Source organism: Mustelus asterias, unplaced genomic scaffold, assembly GCF_964213995.1.
Source record: "Mustelus asterias unplaced genomic scaffold, sMusAst1.hap1.1 HAP1_SCAFFOLD_1784, whole genome shotgun sequence".
Lineage (NCBI taxonomy): Eukaryota > Metazoa > Chordata > Chondrichthyes > Carcharhiniformes > Triakidae > Mustelus > Mustelus asterias.
In genome coordinates, this window is record NW_027591729.1 from 48,344 (window position 1) to 76,210 (window position 27,867).

At 46.2% G+C, this 27,867-nt stretch overlaps 1 protein-coding gene across 1 annotated transcript in view; it reads left to right on the forward strand.

Annotated features, from left to right (window-relative positions):
• The window catches only part of LOC144488697 (integrin beta-4-like), a gene marked incomplete at both ends in the record, with an annotated part of 75,476 nt that extends 48,085 nt beyond the window's left edge, over positions 1–27,391 (forward strand). Inside the window, 7 exons of the mRNA XM_078206786.1 lie at positions 664–841; positions 6,750–6,887; positions 7,264–7,446; positions 19,404–19,523; positions 23,080–23,289; positions 25,538–25,702; positions 27,266–27,391. Coding sequence (XP_078062912.1) covers positions 664–841; positions 6,750–6,887; positions 7,264–7,446; positions 19,404–19,523; positions 23,080–23,289; positions 25,538–25,702; positions 27,266–27,391 — 1,120 coding nt within the window. The remainder of the gene's footprint in view (positions 1–663; positions 842–6,749; positions 6,888–7,263; positions 7,447–19,403; positions 19,524–23,079; positions 23,290–25,537; positions 25,703–27,265) is intronic.
• Between the last annotated feature and the right edge of the window lie 476 nt (positions 27,392–27,867).

Below are 27,867 nucleotides of genomic sequence, written 5' to 3' on the forward strand. Positions count from 1 at the left end.
CAATTGCCCCTTATGTTAGAGGTGGGTACAATTTTGTCTTTTAAAAAGCATTTAGACAGTTGCATGGATAAGATGGGTATAGAGGGATATGGGCCAATGCGGGCAATTGGGATTAGCTTAGGGGTTTAAAAAAAAAGTATGGCATGGACAAGTTGGGCCGAAGGGCCTGTTTCCATGCTGTAAACCTCTATGATAAAAGAGATTTAGAGATGATTTTGTTGTGGTATTTAAAATTACGAATGGTTGGGGCAGGGTGGATGTAGAGAGAATGTTCCTATTTGTGGGAGAATCCAAGATGAAGGGTCATAATTATAAGCTAGTCACTAATAAATGCAACAAGGTATAAAGGAGAACCTTTACACAGAATGTGGTTGGAATGTGGATCATGCTACCAAAGGATGTGCCTGAGGAAATTAGTAGCTGTCAAAAGGAAACCAGACAAATACATGAGAGAATAGGGAATAGAACGGTGTTGAAAAGCTGAGTTGTGACACATGGAATGGGAGGAGACTGGTGTGGACTATAAAGAACAGTACTAACTAATTGGCTGAATGGCCTGTTTCTGTGCTGCATATTCTACGTAATTCTATCTAATGGTCAATGCTGTCATGCCAAGGAAGTTGGATGGATCAGGTGAATTAACTGAGGCTCTTTCTTGCGCAGGCCACCTATTGGATTGAAGGGGATGAGAATTCATCTCGGGTTATAAAGACAACTGCGCCCTCTGCCGAACTCTCCGACCTCTACCCATACTGTGATTACGAGATGAATGTCTTTGCGTACAATGCACTGGGTGCTGGTCCCTGCTCTGAAGTTGTTGGGTGTCGCACACTAGAAGACTGTAAGTTATTTCTAAATGGCATTGAAAAAGAGAGTGCTTGTATTTCTATAGCACCTTTCATGATTTCAGGATATTCCAAAGTGCTTTGGAGCCAATTAAATGTAGTCACTGTAGTAATGTAGTAAACACAGCAGCCAAATGACAAGCTCCCACAAACACAATCTGACAATAATCAGTTCATCTATTTCCATGATATCGGTGGAGGATAAATATTGGTCTGGTCATCTGGGTAACTCCCTGCTCTTCTTCAAAATAGTGGCTGTGGGATCTTCCACAGCACATAAGAGGCCAAACATCTCATTTAAAAGATTACATTCCACACAAATCTGCCAGGACAGATAATTGTTTTTAATTCATTTATGGGATGTGGGCATTGCTGGCTAGGCAAGTGTTTATTACCCATTCCTAGTTGCCTTTGAGAAGGAGGTGATGAACTGGCTTCTTGAATCACTGCAGTCCCTGTGGTGTAGGTACATCCACAGTGCTGATAGGGAGGGAGTTCCAGGATTGTGACCCAGCGACAGTGAAGGAACAACTGATAAATTTCCAAGTCAGGATGGTGAGTGGCTTTGAGAGGAACTTCCAGGTGGTGGAGTTCCTTGTCTGTTGCCCTTGTCTTTCTAGGTGGTCGCAGTCATGGACTTGGAAGGTGCTGTTTAAGGAGCCTTGGTGAGTTCCTACAGTGCATCTTGTAGACAGTACATATGGCTGCCACTGTGCATTGATGATGGATGGAGTGAATGTTAAGGTGGTGGATGGGGCATAAGTCAAGCAGGCTGCTTTACCATGGATGGTTCTGAAGCTCTTGAGTGTTGTTGGAGCTGCACCCATCCTGACAAGTGGGGAATATTCCATCGCTTGACTCCTGACTTGTGCCTTGTAGATGGCGGACAGGCTTTGGGGAATCAGGAATGAATTACTCATTGCAGGATTCCTAACCTCTGGCTTGCTCTTTGAACCACAGTACGTATATGGCTGGTCCAGTTCAGTTTCTGATCAATGGTAACCGTCAGGATAATGATAATGAGGGATTCAGTGATGGTGATGGCAATGTCATTGAATGTTGAGGCGATGGTTCTCTCTTGTTGAAAGCGGTCATTGTCTGGCACGTGTGTGAACAAAGAACAGCACAGGAACAAGCCCTTCGGCCCACTAAGCCTGCGCCGATCATGATGCCTGCCTAAATTAAAACCGTATGCACTTACAGAGTCTGTATCCTTCCATTCCCATCCTATTCATGTATTTGTCTAGGTGCCCCTTAAAAAAATGTGGCACAAATGTTACTTGCCACATATCAGCCCAAGCTGAATGTTGTCCAAATCTTGCTGCATATCTGAAGAGTTTCAAACATTGAATCCTCAACACGCATTTTCATTTCCGATCATAGGGGCGGCATGGTGGCACAGTGGTTAGCACTGCTGCCTCACGGCGCCAGGGACCTGGGTTCGATTCCCAGCTTGGGTCACTGCCTTGGGTCACTGTCAGTATGGAGTTTGCACGTTCTCCCTGCGTCTACGTGTGTTTCCTCCACGTGCTTCGGTTTCCTCCCACAGTCCGAAAGATATGCTGGTTAGGTGCATTGGCCACGCTAAATTCTCCCTCAGTGCACCCGAATAGGCGCCAGAGTGTGGGGACTAGGGGATTATCACAGTAACTTTAAAAATGTGTTGGAGTGAAGGTCATAGAAATCATAGAAACCCTACAGTGCAGAAGGAGGCCATTCGGCCCATCGAGTCTGCACCGACCACAATCCCACCCAGGCCCTACCCCCACACATTTACCCGCTAATCCCTCTAACCTACACATCTCAGGGCTCTAAGGGGCAATTTTTAACCTGGCCAATCAACCTAACCCGCACATCTTTGGACTGTGGGAGGAAACTGGAGCACCCGGAGGAAACCCACGCAGACACGAGGAGAATGTGCAAACTCCACACAGACAGTGACCCAAGCCGGGAATCGAACCCAGGTCCCTGGAGCTGTGAAGCAGCAGTGCTAACCACTGTGCTACCGTGCCGTTCATTGATGAAGCAACTGAAGAGGGCTTGGCCCAGGACACTACGCTGAGGAATTCCTGCTGTGATGTCCTGGAGCTGAGATGACTGACCACAACCATCTTCCTTCGTACTAGGTTTGACTCAGACCAGTGAAGAAATTTTCCCCCTGAATTCCATTGACTTCAGCTGTGCTATGGCTCCTTGATTCTGCACTCACGGGCTGTCACTCTCACGCCGCCTCTTGAATTCAGCTATATGCCACGTTTGGACCAAGGCTGTAATGAATTCTTGAACCAAGTGCCCCTGACAGAACTCAAACTGAGCATTGCTGAGCAAGTTATAGCTGAGTAAATGCTGCTTGATAGCGGTGGTGTTGACATCTTCCAATGCTATTCTGATAATAGAATATAGACTTATGGAGTGATAATTGGCCAGAGTGAATTTACCTTCTTTTGGTGGACATGACATATCTCAGCTACTGTCACACTGCTGGATAGATGCCAGTGTTGTAGCTGTACTGGAACAGATGGGCTAAGGGTGCAGCTAATTCTGGAGCACATGTCTATAGTACTGTTGCTAAGATGTTGTCAGGGTCCATAGATTTTGATCTGGTGCCTTCAGCCGTTTTTTGATATCACATGAAATGAATTGAATTGGCTGAAGACTGGCATCTGAGAGGCTGGGGACCTCAGATGAAGGCCGAGATGGATCATCCAGCCAACACTTCTGGCTGAAAACGGTTGTAAATGCCTCAGCCTTGTCTTTTGCACTGATGTGCTGGACTTCCCCCATTATTAAGGTTAAAAATGTATGTAGACCGATCTTCTCCAGTTATGACAGAATGTGGCAGGACTGCAGAACTTTGATCTGACCTGTTGGTTGTGGGATCATGTAGCTCTGTCTATTGCTGCTTCGCTGCTAAGGGTGCAAGCAGTTCTGTTTTGTAACTTCACCTTTGACAAGGTCCCACATGGAAAACTGATTGGAAAACAGCTAATGTGACGCCACTGTTTAAAAAAGGAGGTAGACAAAAGGCAGGTAACTACAGGCCGGTTAGGTTAACGTCCGTAGTTGGGAAATTGCTGGAATCCATCATTAAAGAAGAAATAGCAGGACACCTGGAAAAAAATGGTTCGATCAAGCAGACGCAGCATGGATTCATGAAGGGAAAGTCATGTTTGACGAATTTACTGGATTTTTATGAAGATGTAACGAGTGCGGTTGACAGAGGGGAACCGGTGGATGTGGTGTTTTTGGATTTCCAGAAGGCGTTCGATAAGGTGCCTCACAAAAGGTTGCTGCAGAAGATTAAGGTACACGGAGTTGGGGGTAAAGTGTTAGCGTGGATTGAGGATTGGCTATCTAACAGGAAGCAGAGAGTTGGAATAAATGGGTGCTTTTCTGGTTGGCAGTTGGTGACTAGTGGCGTGCCGCTGGGATCGGTGCTGGGGCCTCAACTGTTTACCATCTACATAGACGATCTGGAGGAGGGGACTGAGTGTAGAGTAACAAAGTTTGCGGATGACACAAAGATGAGTGGGAAAGCGAATTGCGTGGAGGATGCGGAAACTCTGCAGAGAGATTTTGATAGGCTAAGTGAGTGGACGAGGATCTGGCAGATGGAGTATAACGTTGACAAGTGTGAGGTTATCCACTTTGGAAGGAATAATAGTAAAATGGACTGTTATTTAAATGATGAAAAATTACAACATGCTACTGTGCAGAGGGACCTGGGGGACCTTGTGCATGAACGCAGAAACTCAGTTTGCAGGTGCAGCAGGTGATCAAGAAGGCAAATGGAATGTTGGCCTTTATCGCGAAGGGGATGGAGTATAAAAGCAGGGAGGTCTTGCTGCAATTGTACAAGGTACTGGTGAGGCCGCAACTAGAGTACTGTATGCAATTTTGGTCCCCTTGTTTGCGAAAGGAAATATTGGCCTTGGAGGGAATACAGAGAAGGTTCACCAGGTTGATACCGGAGATGAGGGGGTTAGCGTATGAGGAGAGATTGAGTAGATTGAGCCTGTACTCGTTGGAGTTTAGAAGGCTGAGGGGAGATCTTATAGAGACATATAAGATAATGAAGGGGCTAGACAGGGTAGAGGCAGAGAGATTCTTTCCACTTAGAAAGGAAACAAGAACTAGAGGACATAGCCTCAAAATAAGGAGGAGTCAGTTTAGAACAGAGTTGAGGAGGAACTTCTTCTCTCAGAGGGTAGTGAATCTCTGGAATTCTCTGCCCATTGAAGCAGTGGAGGCTACTTTGTTAAATATGTTTAAGACCCAGGTAGATAGATTTCTGATCAATAAGGGAATTAAGGGTTATGGAGAGCGGGCGGGTAAGTGGAACTAAACCACTATCAGATCAGCCATGATCTTATTAAATGGTGGGGCAGGCTCAAGGGGCTAGATGGCCGACTCCTGCTCCTATTTCTTATGTACTTACGTAGACTGGCCTGAGCTGATTGAGCCCATGGGATCCAAGGAAAACTGGCAGGTCGGATCCAGTATTGGCTCAGTGGCTAGATGCGAAAGGTAATGATTGATGGATGTTTTTGTGACTGGGGGGCTTTTCCAGTGGGGCTCCACTTGCCTCATTACTGGGTACTTTGCTGTTCATAGAATTAGAATCATAGAATCCCTACAGTGCAGAAGGAGGCCATTTGGTCCATCGAGCCTGCACCGACAACAATCCCACCCAGGCCCTATCCCTGTAACCCCATATATTTACCCTGCTAATCCCCCTGACACTAATGGACAATTTATCATGGCCAATCCACCTAACACGCACATCTTTGGAATGTGGGAGGAAACCGGAGCACGCGGAGGAAACTCACGCAGTCACAGGGAGAATGTGCAAACTCCACACAGTCACCCAAGCCGGGAATTGAATCCAGGTCCCTGATGCAGTGCTAACCACTGTGCCACCGTGCCGTATATCAATTTAAACTGAAATGTGGGGCACATGACGAAGAAGTTTGTAGGTGTTGCAAAACATGGCTGTGTGGTTGATGGGGAGAAGATGTTAAAGGACTAGTCAGGCAGATAGAAAGATCACAATAGGAATTTAATCTGGAGAAGTGAGGTACGGCGGCACGGTAGCACAGTGGTTAGCACTGCTGCCTCACAGTGCCAAGGACCCGGGTTCAATTCCTGGCTTGGGTCACTGTCTGTGTGGAGTTTGCACATTCTCCTCGTGTCTGCGTGGGTTTCCTCCAGGTGCTCCGGTTTTCTCCCACAGTCCGAAAGACGTGCTGGTTAGGTTCATTGGCCATGCTAAATTCTCCCTCAGTGTACCCGAACAGGCGCCAGAGTGTGGCGACTAGGGGATTTTTATAGTAACTTCATTGCAGTATTAATGTAAGCCTACTTGTAACACTAATAAATAAACTTCAAACTTTAAAAACTTAAGGAATTTATTTGAGGAGGGCAAACATGACAACCGTAAAGTAACTGGTAGAAGGGTTAGAGAGGAATTGAGGAGAAGGTTTTTCACCCAGAGACTGGTCAGAGTCTGAAAATTACAACCTGAAAGCATGGTAGAAGCAGGAACCTTAATCACATTTAAAAAGCAGTCAGTCATGCATTTGATGTGCTGTTACCTTGAAGGTTATGGACTAAGAGCTGGAAAGTGTAATTGGGCTGGGTAGCTTTTTTTAGGATATAGACACAATGGGCTGAATGGCCTCCTTCTGAAATATAAATATTCAGCGTTTCTATTGAGCAACTTGCATGTAGAACATTTTAGCCCAAGGATCAGTGAGTACTGAGCCTGGGATCTGTATTGGAATCAGCTGCTTCTCTGGTTTCCTGTTGTTATCAGCTTGGGCAGATTATCAGATGACTTGCTGTTAATGCCCACAGTGCAAAATGAGGAAAACTAACACCAATCTTCTTATTCCCGACTCTTAGTACCAAATGAGCCTGGACGATTGGCATTCAATGTCATTTCACCAACTGTGACGCAACTGAGCTGGGCCGAACCTTCAGAAACCAATGGGGAGATCATAGAATATGAAGTCACATATGCAGTGGTGACTGATGAGAATAGTGAGTAGAGCAAGTCTCCGGACAGAAATTGTTACATGATCTCTCTTATCCGAAACACCCATTCCCACCAACCCCCCCCTCCCGTTCCCGACTTCACATCCACTCTAATGCTAACTGTGCTCCAATTCTGGCCTCAGCCAAAAAGCTGTTTCTGCCCAAGATCCAATATCAGGGAGAAGCTCAGCCTGGCCATGGACCCGATGTTCTCGCCTGGCGCCCTCCCCACCTCCCCTCTCCCTTACTGACGAGTAGGTCTGAGCTTTGCACATTTTTATTAGTGTTAAATGAGAGTTTGTATTCACTGTGCTCTGAGCACGGAGGCAGGTTAGTGCATTGTGTTTCTGATTGTTTTGTTTGTTGTGTATGTTTCTGACAGAACCCATTGGACCCAAAAAGGTGGTGAAAATCAACAAACCAAAGAAGAGGATGGTAATGATCGAGAATCTGAAAGAAGAGCAGCCATATCGGTACGCGGTGCGAGCCAAGAATAGTGCTGGCTGGGGCCCTGTCCGAGAAGCCACAATGAACCTCTCCACACAGCCAAAACGCCCAATGTCCAGTGAGTGAAGCATTATCAAGAACTCACAGAAAGTCTTATACAGGGGACTAAACACACGGTCAGGGAGTTAGCACACAGCGTGGGAAAATCACCCACTACATACAAACAAAGAGTGACAGATAGGAAAAGATCCTTTGAGCCTGTCACTCTTTGTGATGCCTTATACCAACCGGAATACTCCCAGTACCAACCGGAATACTCCTGGTACCAACCGGAATACTTCCTATACCAACCGAAATACTCCCGGTACCAACCGGAATACTTCCTATACCAACCGGAATAAAGAACAAAGACAAAGAACAATACAGCACAGGAACAGGCCCTTCGGCCCTCCAAGCCCGCGCCGCTCCCCGGTCCAGGATTGAATCCTGAATCCAGGATCCCCGCCCAATTTTCCAGCCTATCTACATACCAATATCCTATCCACCGAGCTGTCCCTCACAGCTACGATGCTTTGTTCATCACACCTATTAACTCACCCCCACCCCCCCATTCCAGACCATGTGACCTCCAGGGAGAGGCGAAAACCCAGAGTGAAAACCCCAGGGCCAATATGGGGAAAAAAAAATCTGGGAAATTCCTCTCCGACCCCCTGAGGCGATCGAAACGAGTCCAGGAGATCACACTGGCCCTGATCGGAAAATGCTTCCCAACCCTAGTCATTTCCACTTCCACGAACACCATATGAATTCCCTGCCCCCAAGACAGGTTCCCAACTATCCGCAGTCTCGCTCTGTACTGGCACCAGCAAGATGATCATAGAATGAAGCCTTGAAACGAGAAACAAGGAACAATTAGCCCGCGCCGCTCCCTGGTCCAAACTAGACCACTCTTTTGTATCCCTCCATTCCCACTCCGTTCATATAGCTGTCTAGATAAGTCTTAAACGTTCCCAGTGTGTCCGCCTCCACCACCTTGCCCGGCAACACATTCCAGGCCCCCACGACCCTCTGTGTAAAATATGTCCTTCTGATATCTGTGTTAAACCTCCCCCCCCTTCACCTTGAACCTATGACCCCTCGTGAACGTCACCACCGACCCGGGGAAAAGCTTCCCACCGTTCACCCTATCTATGCCTTTCATAATTTTATACACCTCTATTAGGTCTCCCCTCATCCTCCGTCTTTCCAAGGAGAACAACCCCAGTTTCCCCAATCTCTCCTCATAACCAAGCCCCTCCATACCAGGCAACATCCTGGTAAACCTCCTCTGTACTCTCTCCAAAGCCTCCACGTCCTTCTGGTAGTGTGGCGACCAGAACTGGACGCAGTATTCCAAATGCGGCCGAACCAACGTTCTATACATCTGCAACATCAGACCCCAACTCTTATACTCTATGCCCCGTCCTATAAAGGAAAGCATGCCATATGCCTTCTTCACCACCTTCTCCACCTGTGACGTCACCTTCAAAGATCTGTGGACTTGCACACCCAGGTCCCTCTGCGTCTCTACACCCTTTATGGTTCTTCCATTTATCGTGTAGCTCCTCCCTACATTATTCCCACCAAAATGCATCACTTCGCATTTATCAGGATTGAACTCCATCTGCCATTTCCTTGCCCAAATTTCCAGCCTATCTATATCCTTCTGTAGCCTCTGACAATGCTCCTCACTATCTGCAAGTCCTGCCAGTTTTGTGTCGTCCGCAAACTTACTGATCACCCCAGTTACTCCTTCTTCCAGATCATTTATATAAATCACAAACAGCAGAGGTCCCAATACAGAGCCCTGCGGTACACCACTAGTCACAGGCCTCCAGCCGGAAAAAGACCCTTCCACTACCACCCTCTGTCTTCTATGACCAAGCCAGTTCTTCACCCATCTAGCCACCTCCCCCTTTATCCCATGGGATCCAACCTTTTTCACTAGCCTACCATGAGGGACTTTGTCAAACGCTTTACTAAAGTCCATATAGACAACATCCACGGCCCTTCCTTCGTCAACCATTTTGGTCACTTCTTCAAAAAACACCACCAGGTTAGTGAGGCATGACCTCCCTCTCACAAAACCATGCTGACTATCGTTAATGAGTTTATTCCTTTCTAAATGCGCATACATCCTATCTCTAAGAATCTTCTCCAACAACTTCCCCACCACGGACGTCAAGCTCACCGGCCTATAATTACCCGGGTTATCCTTCCTACCCTTCTTAAATAACGGGACCACATTGGCTATCCTCCAATCCTCTGGGACCTCACCTGTGTCCAGTGACGAGACAAAGATTTGCGTCAGAGGCCCAACGATTTCACCTCTCGTCTCCCTGAGCAGCCTTGGATAGATTCCATCAGGCCCTGGGGATTTGTCAGTCTTTATATTCTCTAACAAACCTAACACTTCCTCCTTTGTAATGGAGATTTTCTCCAACGGTTCAACACTCCCCTCAGAGACACTCCCAGTCATCACATCCCTCTCCTTTGTGAATACCGATGCAAAGTATTCATTTAGGATCTCCCCTACTTCTTTGGGCTCCAAGCATAAGTCCCCACTTTTGTCCCTGAGAGGTCCGATTTTTTCCCTAACAACCCTTTTGTTCCTAACGTATGAATAAAATGCCTTGGGATTCTCCTTAATCCTGTCTGCCAAGAACATTTCGTGACCCCTTTTTGCTCTTCTAATTCCCCGTTTGAGTACTTTCCTACTTTCATTGTACTCCTCCAGAGCTCCCTCCGTTTTTAGCTGCTTGGACCTAACATACGCCTCTCTTTTCTTTTTGACCAGTCCCTCAATTTCCCTGGTTATCCACGGTTCTCTAATCCTACCCTTCCTATCCTTTTTTACAGGCACATGCTTGTCCTGTAGCCCTAACAACCGTTCCTTAAAAGACTGCCACATACCAGATGTGGATTTACCCTCAAACAGCCTCTCCCAATCAAGAGCTGCCAATTTCTGCCTGATCCCAATAAAGTTAGCCTTCCCCCAATCCAACACCTTGCCCTTGGGACACCACTCATCCTTTTCCATCACTATCCTAAAGCTAACAGAATTGTGGTCACTATTTGCCACATGTTCCCCAACCAAAACTTTGAAGACCTGACCGGGCTCATTCCCCAGTACCAGGTCCAGTATAGCCCCCTCTCTAATCGGGCTGTCCACATATTGTCCCAACGAACCCTCCTGTACACATTTTACAAATTCCTCCCCATCCAGAGTCCCTGCCCTCAGCGATTTCCAGTCTATACCAGGGAAATTGAAGTCTCCCACTACAACAACCCTATATTTCCTGCACCTATCCAGTATCTCCTGACATATCCATTCTTCCACTTCCCTTGGGCTGTTGGGGGGCCTGTAGTACACCCCCAACATAGTGACTGCGCCTTTCCTGTTTCTAAGCTCCACCCAGAGTGACTCGTTACACGACTCCTCTGAATTGTCCTCCCTCTGCACCACTGTAATATGCTCTCCAACTAATACCGCTACTCCCCCACCTCTTTTGGCCCCTCCTCTGATACTTCCTGTACCAACCGAAATACTTCCTGTACCAACCGAAATATTCCCGGTCCCAACCGGCCCCTCCAAACCTGCACCGACCGTGCTGCCCGACTGAACTAAAATCGCCTACCCTTCCGGGGACCATATCCCTCTATTCCCATCCTATTCATGTATTTGTCAAGATGCCCCTTAAAACTCACTACCGTATCCACTTCCACTACCTCCCCCGGCAACGAGTTCCAGGCACCCACTACTCTGTGTAAAAAATCGTACATCTCCTTTAAACCTTGCCCCTCGCACCTTAAACCTATGCCCCCTAGTAATTGACTCTTCCACCCCTGGGAAAAAGCTTCTGACTATCCACTCTGTCCATACCCTTCATAATCTTGTAGACTTCCATCAGGTCGCCCTTCAACCTCCGTTGTTCCAGTGAGAACAAACCAAGTCTCTTCAACCTCTCCTCATAGCTAATGCCCTTCATACCAGGCAACATCCTGGTAAATCTTTTCTGTACTCTCTCCAAAGCCTCCACATCCTTCTGGTAATGTGGCGAGCAGAATTGAACACTATATTCCAAGTGCGGCCTAACTAAGGTTCTATAAAGCTGCATCATGACTTGCTAATTTTTAAACTCAATGCCCCGGCCGATGAAGGCAAGCATGCCGTATGCCTTCTTCTCTACCTTCTCCACCTGCATTGCCACTTTCAGTGACCTGTGTACCTGTACACCCAGATTCCTTTGCCTATCAATACTCTTAAAGGGTTCTGCCATTTACTGTATATTTCCTATCTGTATTAGACCTTCCAAAATGCATTACCTCACATTTGTCCGATTAAACTCCATCTGCCATCTCTCCGCCCAAGTCTCCAACTGATCTATATCCTGCTGTATCCTCTGATGTTCCTCATCGCTATCTGCAAATCCACCAACCTTTGTGTCGTCCGCAAACTTGCTAATCAAACGAGTTACATTTTCCTCCAAATCATTTATATATATTACAAACGGCAAAGGTCCCAGCACTGATCCCTGAGGAACACCACTTGTCACAGCCCTCCATTCAGAAATGCACCCTTCCACTGCTACCCTCTGTCTTCTTTGACCGAGCCAGTTTTGTATCGACCTTGCCAGCTCACCTCTGGTCCCATGCAACTTCATCTTCTGCACCAGTCTGCCATGAGGGACCTTGTCAAAGGCCTTACTGAAATCCATGTAGACAACATCCATTGCCCTATCCTCATCAATCATCTTCATCACTTCCTCGAAAAACTCGATCAAGTTCGTGAGACACGACCTCCCCTTCACAAAACCATGTTGCCTCTCACTAATACGTCCACTTATTTCCAAGTGGGAATAAATCCTGTCTCGAAGAATCCTCTCCAATAATTTCCCTACCACTGATGTAAGGCTCACCGGCCTGTAATTACCTGGATTATTCTTGCTATCCTTCTTAAACAAAGGAACAGCATCGGCTATTCTCCAATCCTCTGGGACCTCCCCTGTAGCCAGTGAGGATACAAAGATTTCTCTCAAGGCCCCAGCAATTTCCTCCCTTGCCTCTCTCAGTATTCTGGGGTATATCCCATCAGGTCCTGGGGACTAATCTATCTTAATGTTTCTCAAGAACCCCAACACCTCCTCTTTTTTGATCTCAACATCACTCAAACTATCTACACATCCTTTCCCAGACTCATCATCCACCAAGTCCTTCTCTTTGGTGAATACTGACGCAAAGTACTCATTTAATACCTCGCCCATTTCCTCTGGCTCCACGCATAGATTCCTTCCCTTGTCCTTGAGTGGGCCAACCCTCTCCCTGGCTACCCTCTTGCTCTTTATATATGTATGAAAAGCCTTGGGATTTTCCTTAATCCTGCTGGCCAATGCTTTTTCGTGACCCCTTTTAGCCCTCCTTACTCCTTGCTTAAGTTTCTTTCTACTTTCCTTTATTCCACACTTGCTTTGTGTGTTCCCAGCCTCCTAGCTTTGACAAATGCTTCCTTTTTCTCTTTGACTAGGCTCACAATATCTCTTGTTATCCAAGATTCCCAAAACTTGCCATACTTATCCTTCATCCTTACAAGAATGTGCCGGTCCTGAATCCCTATCAATACTCCCTATGCCAACCGGAATACTCACTGTACCAACCGGAATACAATCTCTGGGGATGAGACGAAAAACAGGGAAAGCTCAGATCAATTGGGTTAGGAATATGGAAGATTCTCCTCTGACCCCCTTTAGGCAATGAACATCAGATCATTGATTAACATAGAGTCACAGAGTTGTAAAGCGCAGAAAAGACCCATTGGCTGGAACTTTCTCGTCCCACCCACCACGGGAATCATAGCGGGTGGAACATGGACCATGTGAATGTCCGTTGACTTCGGGCAACCTTGGGGCGAGCCTGGCTGGAAAATCCGCCCATCGAGTCTGCAACGACAATAACTACCACTAAAGTCGCACTAATCCCATTTTCCAGCACTTGTCCCACATCCTTGAATGTTATGATGTTTCAAGTGCTCATCCAAATACCTTTTAACGGTTGTAGGGTTTCCTGCCTCCACTACCTTCCCAGGCAATTCATTCCAGATTCCAACCACCCTCTGAATGAAAAACATTTTTCTCAAATCCCCTTTGAATCTCCTGCCTCTCACCCTAAACTATGCCCCCTCGTGATTGACCCCTCAACTGAGGGGAACAGCTGCTTCCTATTCACCTCATCCATACCCCTCATAATCTGATACACCTCAATCATGTCCCCCCTCAGCCTTCACTGCTCTAAAGAAAACAATCCAAGCCTATCCAGTCTCTCCTTATAGCTCAAATGTTCCATCCCAGGCAACATCCTGGTGAACCTCCTCTGTATTCCCTCTGGTGTGTAATCACATCCTTCCTATAGTGAGATGATCAGAACTGCACACAGTACTCCAGCTGTGGCCTAACCAATGTTCTGTTCAGCTCCAACATTACCTCCTTGCTCTTATACTCTGCCATGACTGATAAAAGCAAGTGTCCCATTTGCCTTCTTAACTATCCTATTCATGTGCTCTGCGCCTTCAGGGATCTGTGAATAATTGCCCCAAGATCCATCTGTTCCTTTGAGCTTCTTAGTGTCCTGCCATTCATTAAACTTCTTTGTCTTGTTACCTCTTCTAAAGTGTATCACCTTGCACTTATCAAGGTTAAATACCATCTGATACTGCTCTGCCCGTCTCACCAACCCATCTATATCTTCCTGTAACCTACGACCTCCTTTTTCACTATTAACCACCCGACCAATCTCGTTGCCATCTGCAAACTTGCTTAACATTGCTCCCTTACATTCTCATCTATATCATTTATGTATATAACAAACAATAAGGGTCCCAGCACTGAACATTGTGGTACACCACTGACACAGGCCTCCAGTCACTAAAACAGCCTTCTGCCACCACCACCAGTATAAGGGGAGTCTGCAAGAGGCATTAGTGGAGTACAGAAAGTGCAGGATGGAGCTTAAGAAATCAATTAAGAGACCAAAGAGGGGAAACGAGAAAGCTCTAGCTGGTAAAAATAGGGAAAATCTTAAGATATTTTATAATTATATCAATGGGAAGACGATAACCAGGGAAAGAGTAGGGCCCATTACAGACCAAGGGGGAAATCTGTGGGTGGAGGCAGAGGACATTGGTAGGGTGTTAAACGAATATTTCACATGTCTTCACCCACGAGAATGAGGAGGTAGTTATGAAATATGGAGAGACTGAGGTTCCAGAGCAAATTGTCATAGTGAGTGACAAGGTATTGGAGATATTGGCGGGCTTAAAAGTGGACTAATCTTGAGGTGTGGATGAATTGTGTCCCAGATTATTGTGGAAGGCAAGATTGCAGGGGCTCTGACCCAAATTTTTAATTCCTCCCTGGTCACTGGGGAGGTGCCAGAGGACTGGAGAACAGCTAATGTGGTCCCACTATTTAAGAAAGGTTGTAGAGACAAGCCAGAGAACTACAGACCAGTGAGTCTCATGTCTGTGGTTGGGAAACTATTGGAGAAGATTCTGAAGGAGAGAATCCATCTCCATTTGGAGAGGCAAGGTTTCATCAGGGAGGATAAGCATGGTTTTATCAGAGGGAGGTCATGCCTAACAAATTTGATTGATGTTTTTTGAGCATGTAACCAAGTGTGTGGATGAGGGTAGGGCAGTTGATGTAGTTTACATAGAACATAGAACATAGAACATTACAGCGCAGAACAGGCCCTTCGGCCCACGATGTTGCACCGACCAGTTAAAAAAAAAAACTGTGACCCTCCAACCTAAACCAATTTCTTTTCGTCCATGAACCTATCTACGGATCTCTTAAACGCCCCCAAACTAGGCGCATTTACTACTGATGCTGGCAGGGCATTCCAATCCCTCACCACCCTCTGGGTAAAGAACCTACCCCTGACATCGGTTCTATAACTACCCCCCCTCAATTTAAAGCCATGCCCCCTCGTGCTGGATTTCTCCATCAGAGGAAAAAGGCTATCACTATCCACCCTATCTAAACCTCTAATCATCTTATATGTTTCAATAAGATCCCCTCTTAGCCGCCGCCTTTCCAGCGAAAACAATCCCAAATCCCTCAGCCTCTCCTCATAGGATCTCCCCTCCATACCAGGCAACATCCTGGTAAACCTCCTCTGCACCCTCTCCAAAGCCTCCACATCCTTCCTGTAATGTGGGGACCAGAACTGCACACAGTACTCCAAGTGCGGCCGCACCAGAGTTGTGTACAGTTGCAACATAACGCTACGACTCCTAAATTCAATCCCCCTACCAATAAACGCCAAGACACCATATGCCTTCTTAACAACCTTATCTACTTGATTCCCAACTTTCAGGGATCTATGCACACATACACCTAGATCCCTCTGCTCCTCCACACTATTCAAAGTCCTCCCGTTAGCCCTATACTCAACACATCTGTTATTCCTACCAAAGTGAATTACCTCACACTTCTCCGCATTAAACTCCATCCGCCACCTCTCGGCCCAACTTTGCAACCTGTCTAAGTCTTCCTGCAAACTACGACACCCTTCCTCACTGTCTACCACACCACCGACTTTGGTGTCATCAGCAAATTTGCTAATCCACCCAACTATACCCTCATCCAGATCATGGATTTCAGCAAAGCCTTTGACAAAGTCCCACATGGGAGACTTATTAAGAAGGCAAATGCACACGCGTGAGAGGGCAATCTGATAAGGTGGATTCATAATTGGCTTAGCGGTAGGAGACAGAGGCTTTAGTGACTGGAGGCCAGTGACCAGTAGAGTACCACAGAAATCCGTGCTGGGCTCCCTATTGTTCGTCATTTATATAAATGACATAGATGACTATGTGGGGAGTAGGATTAGTAAGTTTGCTGATGACACAAAGATTGGCCAGGTGGTTAACAGTGAAGTTGAGTGTCTTGGGCTACAGGAAGATACAGCCGAGATGGTCAAATGGGCAGATAAATGGCAGATGGAATTTAACCCTGAAAAGTGTGAGGTGATGCACTTTGGAAGGAGTAATTTGACGAGGAAGTATATTATGAAAGGTCTGATACTGGGAAGTTCTGAAGAACAAAGGGACCTTGGTGTGTTTGTCCATAGATCTCTGAAGGGGAAAGGCAGGTTAATAGGGTGGTGAAAAAGGCACATATTACACTTGCTTTTATCAATCGGGGTATAGATTACAAAAGCAGAGAGGTCATGATGGAGTTGTATAGAACTTTGGTGAGGCCACAGCTGGAGTACTGTGTGCAGTTTTGGTCGCCCCATTATAGGAAAGATGAGATCGCACTGGAAGGGGATACAGAGGAGCTTCACCAGGATGTTGCCTGGGACGGAACATTTAAGTTATAAAGAGAAATTGGATAACCTTAGGTCGTTTTCTCTGGAGCAGAGAAGACTGAGGGGCGACCTGATTGAGGTGTTCAAGATTGAGGGGCATGGACAGGGTGGATAGGGAGCAGCTGTTCCCCTGAGTTGAAGGGTCAGGTACGAGGGGACACAAGTTAAAAGAGGGGTGGGAGGTTTAGGGGGGATTTGAGGAAAAACTCTTACCCAGAGGGTGGTGACGGTCTGGAATGCACTGCCTGGGAGGGTGGTGGAGGTGGGATGCCTCACATCCTTCAAAAAATACCTGGATGAGTAATTGGCATGCCATAACATTCAAGGCTATGTGCCAAGTGCTGGCAAGTGGGTTTAGGTGAGCAGGTCAGGACCTTTCATGCGTTGGTACAGATGCGATGGGCTGAAGGGCCTCTTCTGCACTGCAGCATCCTGTGATTCTGTGATCTGTGTTCTATTACTAAGCTAGTTTCCAATCCATCTCGCCAGGTTTCCCTGGATTCCATGTGTTTCAACCCTTTCAAATTTACAATTATCAGGTCTCTGCCTTGTATATGATGTGAAGTATCAGCCCACAGCCAGAGACAAGTCCAGCTCTCATCTGGAGGAATTCAGTAAATCATTATTCAATCCACAAGTCTGCAGCCTGTCACCCAGGTCCATTGTTCTCCAGAAAGGATCTCCTCACCTCCAACATAGATCTGCCTTGACATAACTCAGGCGGGTGAACCCACCTACCTTTGGGGTGGCATAGTGATTAGCACTGCGGCCTCACAGCGCCAGGGACCTGGGTCAATTCGAGCCTTGGGTGACTGTATGGAGTTTGCACATTCTTCCCGTGTCTGCGTGGGTTTCCTCCGGGTGCCCCAGTTTCCTCCCACAGTCCAAAGATGTGCAAGTTAGGTGGATTGGCCATAGGTGGATTAACAATAACTCTACACCTATCGTTAAACCTAGCTGTAGGGGTTTAGGGTGGTGAGGGGTTTAGGGTGGTAAGTGGAATAAATAAGGAAACACAACTGCAAAAATAGGTCAGGAACATGCAACCAGGGGATAGCAATTTAGAGTAGTGAAAAGAAAAACTACAATGAAAAACAATGAGAGGAGAGTCATACTTTCCTGCCACATGATTGGGCTGTGATGATCCAATGCTGGACACATGCGGAGGTTCTCCCTGTGAGGTTGCCAAGGTTTCAGCCCCCATGTCTTTTTGTTGGGCAGGAACAGGAATAGAAATCTCTGCCTTCAACTGGCAGGTGCCCATTTTAATATCAACAGATGGGTACGGGCATGGAATATACAGATTATCTATGGCCTAACTAAATGGTGGAATAGGCTTGAGGTGCTGAAAGGTCTCTGGCTGTTCCTATGCCTTGCTACTCTGCAGATTGTTCAGTTGACATCCTACCAGACATCGAAGGTTGCTAGGCTAATATAAAATGAGGAATATTTTAGCCGTTTTAACATCTGTTTTCTGTTTTGACACTTGGATTCTCATAATCATTATACCAAATTATGTAAATAATTTATTCCTGATTTCCCCAATTAATATCAATGGGTTTCCCAATGGAAATTCCCCCATCTTTTACCTCTGGAAGGAGATCCCATGGTAGTCTGTCTGAGCTGCTCCTCACCCAACTCCCACTCTGCAGAAAGAGGTGAACATCTTTCATGTTACCAGGCAACAAGGGCAGCTGGAGGCTGTCAAGCTCAAAGGGAGCAGGAACAATCAAGCCCAATAGCATCGGTAAGAAATGTGAATCACTGACTGACTAATGTTGAAAACATCCTCAGAAAGAGTCTAGTCACAGCGTGTTCACTCTCCATGGTGCTGTGTGTGTAAGGTTATCCCAGGACATTCAGGAATAAGCACAGGTTGATTTAATCATATCTGCCAAGATATCACGGCCAACTCTTCAATCTTGGCATCTACCTGACAACTGGTAGTTATCTTTTCCAAGTCTGATGCTGAGTTGTGCCATCTGATGCAAGGACCACTATGTCTACCATACAGAACATATTGGCTTAAGCAATGACAATAATGTCCACCATCTTGTAGGGATGGTGCCACAAAGTGGAACAGAGGACTCAGGACCACTGTTCTCGCAGTGATCTGTGCAGCATCACTTTGACTTCAGTGACAACCAAGTGCAGGACTACCCCATTATTTGCCTGCAGATACCCCTTGAGTAAGGCAGGGAGTAGGGCTAAACTGTTTATTCTTGCCTCATGTGGTCATACATGGTACTGCAGTGAGAATTTACCCAGAGAGAAAACAGGAAAAAAAGGGGAGGCAATCTCTGAGCAACATTTTTGGCAACCCATTTTCCAGCACCCTTCAATCCAGCTGCAGGTCATGACCCCACTTTGGAAAGCACTGAGATAGAAGGTTATGCTGTTGAATGCGATGAAGGTGGGAGGAGGCTGGTGTGGTGAATAAACACCACGTAGAGCCAGTTGAGCTTATTTGGTGCTGTAATTCGATATAATACTGAATTGTCTGACGCTGTTAAAGCTCTGAAAATCCATCATAAGATTCAAAGTTGTGTTTATCAGCTTGTCTGTTTTAAAAGTAAATGAGAGGTTGTTCTAACAGTGTGTGGCACTGGCCATAATGTTGAATGTCTTGCCAGGGTGCAGCATTTAATTGTCTGTCTCTGCCATTCGCAGTTCCCATCATCCCAGATGTTCCCATTATTGATGCGGAGGCACATGATGAGTATGAGAATTTCCTGATGTATAGCTCGGATGTACTGCGATCGCCCAGACCTAGCACTTCTGATGATACAGGTATGGTCGTGCACTGCCAGCTCTTATGTACTTTACCAATAATCACTGAGTTAGCTGCTACCACATTACAGCAAAGAGACTATGATTGATTTTTTAAATCAATTATATTGAACCTGCAGTGACAAGAATGTGGCCTTGACTTCAGAAGGACATCAGCAAAACTGGAGAAGGAAAATGCTATTCAGCCCATCAACAGTCCATATATGACTCTTTTATCATGGACAACCACTACCACTTGGCATTTGTTCCTTCCCTGTTTTAAGCAGTAATAAATCCTTCTCCTTTTTTGGAGACTCTTCATTGTTAGATTTTACTGTTAATACCCTGCATTTCTCCAAATCCTAACAGCGAGATTTAAGTTTCATTTCTAGATTGGTCCAAATATCTCCAAAGATAATGGTTACTTTTCCTCCTCATTTCCTGTGTACAGCAGTTTGTGCATTATGAAAATGTAATCATTGCTACAGATTCCATTTTTTTAATATCATTCACAAACAGTTTGAGCACAGACTTTCCAGAACAGATCCCCAGAGAATGTCATTCAGTACTGTTTCTCACTTTCCTTTTATCATATGTTTTCCTCTTCTGCTGTTAAAAAGGTGCATTATTATCACACCTTATTGCCTCCCTGAGGACATCCCAAAGCACATAATGTCCGAGGTATTATTTTTTGAAGTGTGGTCACTTTTATTGTGAATGCTAAACCAATTCTTTGTTCTTTATTCATGAATAGGATGGGAATGGAGGGATATGGTCCCCGGAAGGGTAGGGGGTTTTAGTTCACTCGGGCAGCATGGTCGGTGCAGACTTGGAGGGCCGAAGAGCCTGTTCCTGTGTTGTAATTTTCTTTGTTCTTAATTCTCAGTCTATTTAAACAATCTGCCTTCTATTCCGTGAGTTTCAACTTTTCCCTCACATGAAACTTTGTTAAATGCCTTTTCAAAATCCATGTGAACTAACATCTAATACTCTCCCTGCGAGCTCAATTTCCCTCTCCAAGAATTCCCATAGGCTTGTATTACATGATCCATTGCTCCTACACCCAGTTACTGCCGATGGCATCTTTGCTCTTTAAATCTGTGTTGATAGCTTGCCTTAGAAAGCCCTCCAGATTTTCCTCACTCTGGATGTGAGTCTAATTAATCTGTTAACCCCAGGCATGGGTCTTATTCCCTCTGTAATTAAGACTCTGTCTTCCTCCAAATCTCAGTCTTTAGGCACTTCTGGAGCTAAAACATAATTTCTATATGAGCTCAGGATCCCATTGCAGCACAGTGGTTAGCACTGCTGCTTCACAGCTCCAGGGACCTGGGTTCGATTCCCGGCTCGGGTCACTGCCTGTGTGGAGTTTGCGCATTCTCCTCGTGTCTGCGTGGGTTTCCTCCGGGTGCTCCGGTTTCCTCCCACAGTCCAAAGATGTGCGGGTTAGGTTGATTGGCCGTTGTAAAATTGCCCCTTAGTGTCCTGAGGTTTGTAGATTAGAGGGATTAGCGGGTAAAAATATGTAGGGATATGGGGGTAGGGCCTGGGTGGGATTGTGGTCGGTGCAGACTCGATGGGCCGAATGGCCTCTTCCTGCACTGTAGGGTTTCTATGATTCTATGATTGTCCATTTACTTTGGCTGAGTTTTGACCCCAGTCTTTTGCAAGAACTAATGGGAAGGATCTAATCTATATTTGCTACAACAGAAAGTAGCTGAAGCCAAAACATTGAATGTTTTCAAGAAGCAGTTAGATATAACATAAGAACATAAGAAATAGGAGCAGGAGTAGGTCATCTAGCCCCTCGAGCCTGCCCCGCCATTCAATAAGATCATGGCTGATCTGAAGTGGATCAGTTCCACTTACCCGCCTGATCCCTATAACCCCTAATTCCCTTACCGATCAGGAATCCATCTATCCGTGATTTAAACATATTCAACGAGGTAGCCTCCACCACTTCAGTGGGCAGAGAATTCCAGAGATTCACCACCCTCTGAGAGAAGAAGTTCCTCCTCAACTCTGTCCTAAACTGACCCCCCTTTATTTTGAGGCTGTGCCCTCTAGTTCTAGTTTCCTTTCTAAGTGGAAAGAATCTCTCCACCTCTACCCTATCCAGCCCCTTCATTATCTTATAGGTCTCTATAAGATCCCCCCTCAGCCTTCTAAATTCCAACGAGTACAAACCCAATCTGCTCAGTCTCTCCTCATAATCAACACCCCTCATCTCTGGTATCAACCTGGTGAACCTTCTCTGCACTCCCTCCAAGGCCAATATATCCTTCCGCAAATATGGGGACCAATACTGCACACAGTATTCCAGCTGCGGCCTCACCAATGCCCTGTACAGATGCAGCAAGACATCTCTGCTTTTATATTCTATCCCCAATGCGATATAGGCCAACATCCCATTTGCCTTCTTGATCACCTGTTGCACCTGCAGACTGGGTTTTTGCGTCTTTAGGTGAAGGAGATCAAAGGATATGGGGGAAGATGGGATCAGGCGATTGAGTTGGATGATCAGCCATGATCATAATGAATGGCGGAGCAGGCTCAAAGGGCCAAATGGCCTCCTCTTGCTCTGATTTTCTATGTTTCTATATCCCTGACCAAGGCCTGACATTCTGGAGCATTTTATTCAACTTATCTTCAACAGACTTATCTGTTCTTTGACTATTTTATTCTTAACAATTTTGGAACTCATATGGGTCTGTCCCTGATTTATCTCTCTTCTTTCTTAGTACTTTAGCTTCTTTTGCATAAGGACATGAGAAAGCCAAATGGGCCCACTCCATCCCTGAGCGCATTGACTTTATCTATAAACTCCTCGACAGTTTTGCTTCACTCGACTGATTGGTCTCTCCATTGATACAACTCTGGTCTAATGTGTGTCTCTGATCTCTCTGCCTTATTATTGGTGACATCGCAGTGATTCTTCAGTTTTTATTCCTGATAATTGGCTATTAAGATGCAACATTCTGAAGCAAGACAAGTGGGTCAGTGCAAAATACTTTGAAACTTTGAATGCTGGAAATCGGAACTCAAAACAGAAAATGCTGGAAATACTTGGCAGGAGGCTGAGAGAAGCAGTGTTAACTTTTCAGGTTGATGACCTTTCCTCTCTCAACAGACGCTGCCAGACATGGTGGGTATTTCCACCATTTGCCTTTGCTATTTCAGTCCCTGGCTTTGTTTTGTTCCTTCATTTTGAAAATGGGCAACATATTACCCGAGATGTAAAGTACAGGGATTTCTTCAGTCATCACTGACTCCCTCATATTAACTATAAATCCTTTATAAATCTGCATGTTTGGATATCATACATGTGTACAAAGGTGTACATGTGTGTGTACAGGCATGTATTTGCATTCATGTGCATTTTGATATATGTGTGTATGTATGCCATACACGCAGCCCTGTGTAATGGTTAGGCTGCCTCTCTCTGCTTAGGGCGTTATCCAATGTCTCCCATTGGGAATGGGTAGGTTAGGGTGTTATAGGTGTGGCCGTGCTCGGCTGATGCTGAACCATTTTCTGGCACTAAATACCAACATGAGTCATTAACTTGTTCTGAAAGGCTCCAAATGGAAGCATGTCCGACTGCTGGGCGATGATTTCGATGGGAGGAAGGTAACGTGGAAATTACCGGTGGAAGTGATACCCCGCCTTTCCTCTAGTTCTTCCCTGACGCGTGCTTCCTCAGACACTGAGAGCCTCCTCTCCGAAGACACTGAGTATTCAGACACCATGAGGAGGAGAGCCACACCCCAACCACGGGAAGGCCAAGGTGAAGATCTCACAATGCTTCTTTCATTAACGTACTTGTGTTTCTGGGCAATCTCCTCAGTGCTCTGAGAAACCTTCTGCCTTTGAGTAGCCTCCCACCTTTGCTGAGTATACGCCCATCAATTGAACAGAGATGCATGCAGAAAGGGGGCAAGGGACTGTTAGCACTTTGTGCAGACAGAGTCAGAGATCAGTTAGTATTATTGAAAATACACATGCCGCACCTCAGCCTTGTTACTGCTGCTTACAGATTGTAAGCAACATACCGAATCTCTGGGAGGTAGGAACTGCAGCCTCATCTGAATAAGAGAGCTGACTTCAACTCCTTGGATGACAATCACACATGGAGGGTCTTGGTTGGTAACTGCTACCAGTCAGCTATTTGTCTGTGTCAGGTGGAAGGTAACAATGGTCTAACTGGCCAGAGGAGAACAGCTGATGATCTAGTGGCAGCAAGGTATGTCAGCAGCGTGGGACATGAGGTTGGGGAAACTGTTGCACGGTCTTGTAGCTGCCTGGGAGTGGGCTAACCCAGGGTGCAGAGTCCCAGATTCTGCTTGTGGGGCCCAAAGCAGCACTCCCTCTCTTCTGGCTCTGATCAGATTTACCTTGGAGCTTTCCAATGATCTTACCTGGTGGTGCAGGAAGTACATGTGGGCGATCCGTGAATGTCATTTGTCGTGAAAAATGGGGAAGCAGTGAGATTGGAGTGGGAAATGGAGCCACTCCTTCCTCATTGATCGGGAAGAGTCAAATTCACCTGAGAGAATTTGAGATTCAGATGGGTGCTGTCTTCTAAATACATACTTAACTATTTGTGTAAGGTTACTGCTTCAATGCTACCAGCTCAAAAACAACTAAAACATGAAATGAAAGTCTGCTACCAGGAATGTATTTCAATAATCAATGTCCTGTGATGATCAGACCACCTTCTCTCTATCATTCAGGTGTGCTTTGCCAGACTAGAGGGATTGTGTAGTGGTTATGCTTTCTCCTTGCTTAAGCTGTCACACGCTGCATTGCAACAGTGACTTCACTTCAGAAGTGCTTCATTGGTTTAAAGTGCTTTGGGAAGTCCTGTGGTTGTGAAAGGGGCAATATAAATGCAAGGTCTCTCTTTACTTTCCCTCTGATGATGCAGGCTCCACCTCGGGACAGTCGTGTCAGATGTTGGCGAAGTTTTTTTTGTCCGCATTTTCCCAACTTGCAATCTCCACCGTCTCAAATGGGCAAGGTCAGCAGGCACGTGGGAACACCACTACCTGTTCCCCGAAGCCTCAATATCCTGACTGGGAAATACATCGCTGTTCCTTTAGTCACTGGGTGAAAATCCTGGAATTCCCTCCCGGACAGTACCGTGGGTGTACCCAGAGGACATGGACTGCAGGAGGTCAAGAAGGTTGCTCACCACCACCTTCTCGAGGGGAACTAAGGTGGACAATAAATTCTGGCCTTGCCAGCAACACCCACATTCCATGAATGAATTTACAAAATGTAGAACATGTAGAGCAGGATGGAGCTGAACAGGGTGACATTGAGCAGTGTGTATAGTAAGCACTTCACTCAGCATGATTCCCAACCATGTGGTCCTACTCTCCAGTCCAGTATAAAATGGTCCCAGTTTCTGAATTTTCTTTTACGTTTTTTTTCTCCCTGTACTGGCTGTGAGGAGATCTGTGATAGATGGTTTGATTGGTGCTTTCTCTCATTGTGTCTACACCCCTAACTCACGAACAACTACCCCAAAAATCAGAAGGTCCACTGCCCTCATTGTATCTCCTCCTCCTTCTTACACCCCACCAAAAGCCACCAAAAACCCTCCTCCCAAAATACAAGAATCCAATGCCACCATCTTCCAATGTAAAGTCCTGATCCTGAAGTGCCAGAATGCAGATGTTTTCATGAGAATAAGTTGTTAATTTTAGAAAGGGTTGGTGCAATGTTTGCCAAATCTATCCGTAATTCTCACTTTACATCATAGTGCTGACACCCAAATTATGTTGAATGTTAATGGGTCACAGCTTGCTGGTCCCTGCAAGGTGGCTGGTAACCTGGTGGAGTGATCCTGGTACTTGGGTGGAAGTATCAGTATCCGAGTGGAGCAATGCCGGAACTCGGGTGCAATGGTGCCGATGCCTGGGTGGTATGGCTTTGATGCCCAGTGCTGGGTGGCGGGTTGCTGGTGCCCTTTTCTGGGTAGGATTTATGGGTTGGTTTACTGAACACATTTCATTTCTTCTCTCCCACAGACATGCAGATGAATGGGAAATGGGAAATGAACTCTCTATTTCCTGGAAGTGCCAACAGCACCCTCAATCAGAGCACAACCACCACTCACAGCGGGCAATACTCTAGGATGATGAGTGGCTCCTTAATGCCCATGGACACCCAGGCAACCATGATGTCAGGACTGGGTCAGTATGAGCCATTGTGTAATCCACTGTGTTGAAAACCACCTGCCTCTTGCTTCTGACTCAGAGATGGATATTATTTAACAGTCACTTCAATCTCTCACAGCTCTGAACTTCCTGTGGTGTGTGATCCCCTCCCCTCCGCCACACTGCCCCAGTGTGAGGTGTTAGTCATTTCACACTTACACTTGGTTTGACCTTTGTTTTTTCAGAAGGTTCTCCCCCATTCTACCCTTCCTCTCGTTCGCTCAGCACATTTTGTACCTTCCTCTCTCTGAGGCAGCTACATTTCAGTTCACCCTATTCCAAACAATGGCCAACAAAATGTTTTCTAAGTTGCAATTTTGTGAAGTCAGAAGACATAGGATTGGCTCCAACCACATATTGTGGGTCACAGTTAACTAATCATCACCTTCCCCCCCATTCTCACCTGTCCCCTCATCTTCTCACCTTCCCTTGTCTTGTCACCTCCCCCCAGCCTTACCCCTCCCCTCGATCGACCTCTGCACCCACACACCTGGAGGCTGTCTTGGCATTGGAGCCGGAGTTGGAAAGGGCCAGACTGGCACATCAGTTCAAAGGAGGCTCGACACTAACTTCAGCTCAGACCCTGATGGGCTGGCATGCAAAGCAATCGATTTGAGGGCAAGTCAAATTGCTCTCTTTGTAACTTTCTTGATCTGAGGTTTGATTTTGATTATCTCCAAGTGCACCATATTGTTAACCCTCCCAGCTAAAATATCTAGAACTAGGATCTTTAAAGTGACATCAGAAATTCTATCGGACGGACTCCCCGTTGGCCTCCAGGTGAGGTTCTGGCTAATGTGGAATGGAGCGGTAAAATCCAGAACATGGGGCTAGACCTTTCAGAGTTGATGTCCAGAATCACCTCACACAGAGTGGACATCTGTAACACTCTCACCCAAAAGCTGTTGAAGCTAGAATTTAAAAACTGATGTTGGTAGATTTTTGTTAGGCAAGGGATATAAGGGTTGCGGAACCATGGCAAGTAAATGAATTAAGATACAGATCAGTAATTATCTAATTGCATAGCAGAACACATTCAAGGAGCTGAATCATAGAATAGAATCCCGACAGTATGGAAGTAGGCCATTGGGCCCATTGTGTCTGCACTAACTCTCCTGTTCTTGTATTCCTGTAAAGATTCAGGTTTCACTCATGGAGTGGGGGGGGGGGGGGGGGGTGAGATTTTCCTGTCCCAGCTGCCATGGGAATTAATGGGCAGGAGTGGGTGGACCATGCAAAGGTCCATTGACCTCGGGCAGGATTTTCTGGTTTGGGGGCGAATGCAGTCGGAAAATCCCACTCATAGTCTGTGCTGAGTTAGTTAATCTCAGGTTGGCTGCTATTAGGGTAACCATGGCTGTTTCTGGTTTAGTGAAAAGTTACAGTTTCACAAGCAGGCAAAAGGAACAGACACCAGGTCGAGCCTGTGAAACTGTGCCCCAGACAACGGCAGCATCTACAGGAGATGAGGGTTGAAAATTTTGAGTGACTGCTCCAGTACTGTGTTTCTGAATTCCTGATAGATCTTTGTTCTTGCAGAAACATCAATGTATGGAAAGATGGGAGGTAACTATACAATCACACAGCAGATGATTGGAGGGAGGAGACGCACTGAATCTGAGGATGTAAATGCTGCGCTTGAGAACCTGGAGATGGTTCTACACGGTTAGACATTTTCAAATACATTTCCATAAACTCTCTTTCTTATTTATAATGACTATATCCTGAGCTTGGATTTAAATACATAGGACAGAGTTTTATGCTCCACAAGGCGGGTTCTCAGGCTGGTGGGAGGGGGGGGGGGGGCAGGGGGGGCAAGGGAGAGTAAACTTGAATGGACGGTAATACCCCCAAGCCCACCCACCCAAACCTAGACATAATTTCACGGTGGGTCGGGCAAAGCCTCGGGTGGCAAACCCACCCATTCACCTATTGAGGACCTCAAATTGACTACTTAATGGCCACTTAAGGGCCTCATCCTGCCCAGCTCAAGTTTTAGGTTCGTGGATGCAGCTAGGGTGGGATACAGAGAAAAAAACTTTTCTCCATCTTGGTTGGGCAGGGGGAGGCTCCCTCAGTGTTGGGGTGCCCCCCCCCATTAAATGTCAGGAGGCTTCCAAGAGTCGGCGGGAGCACATTAA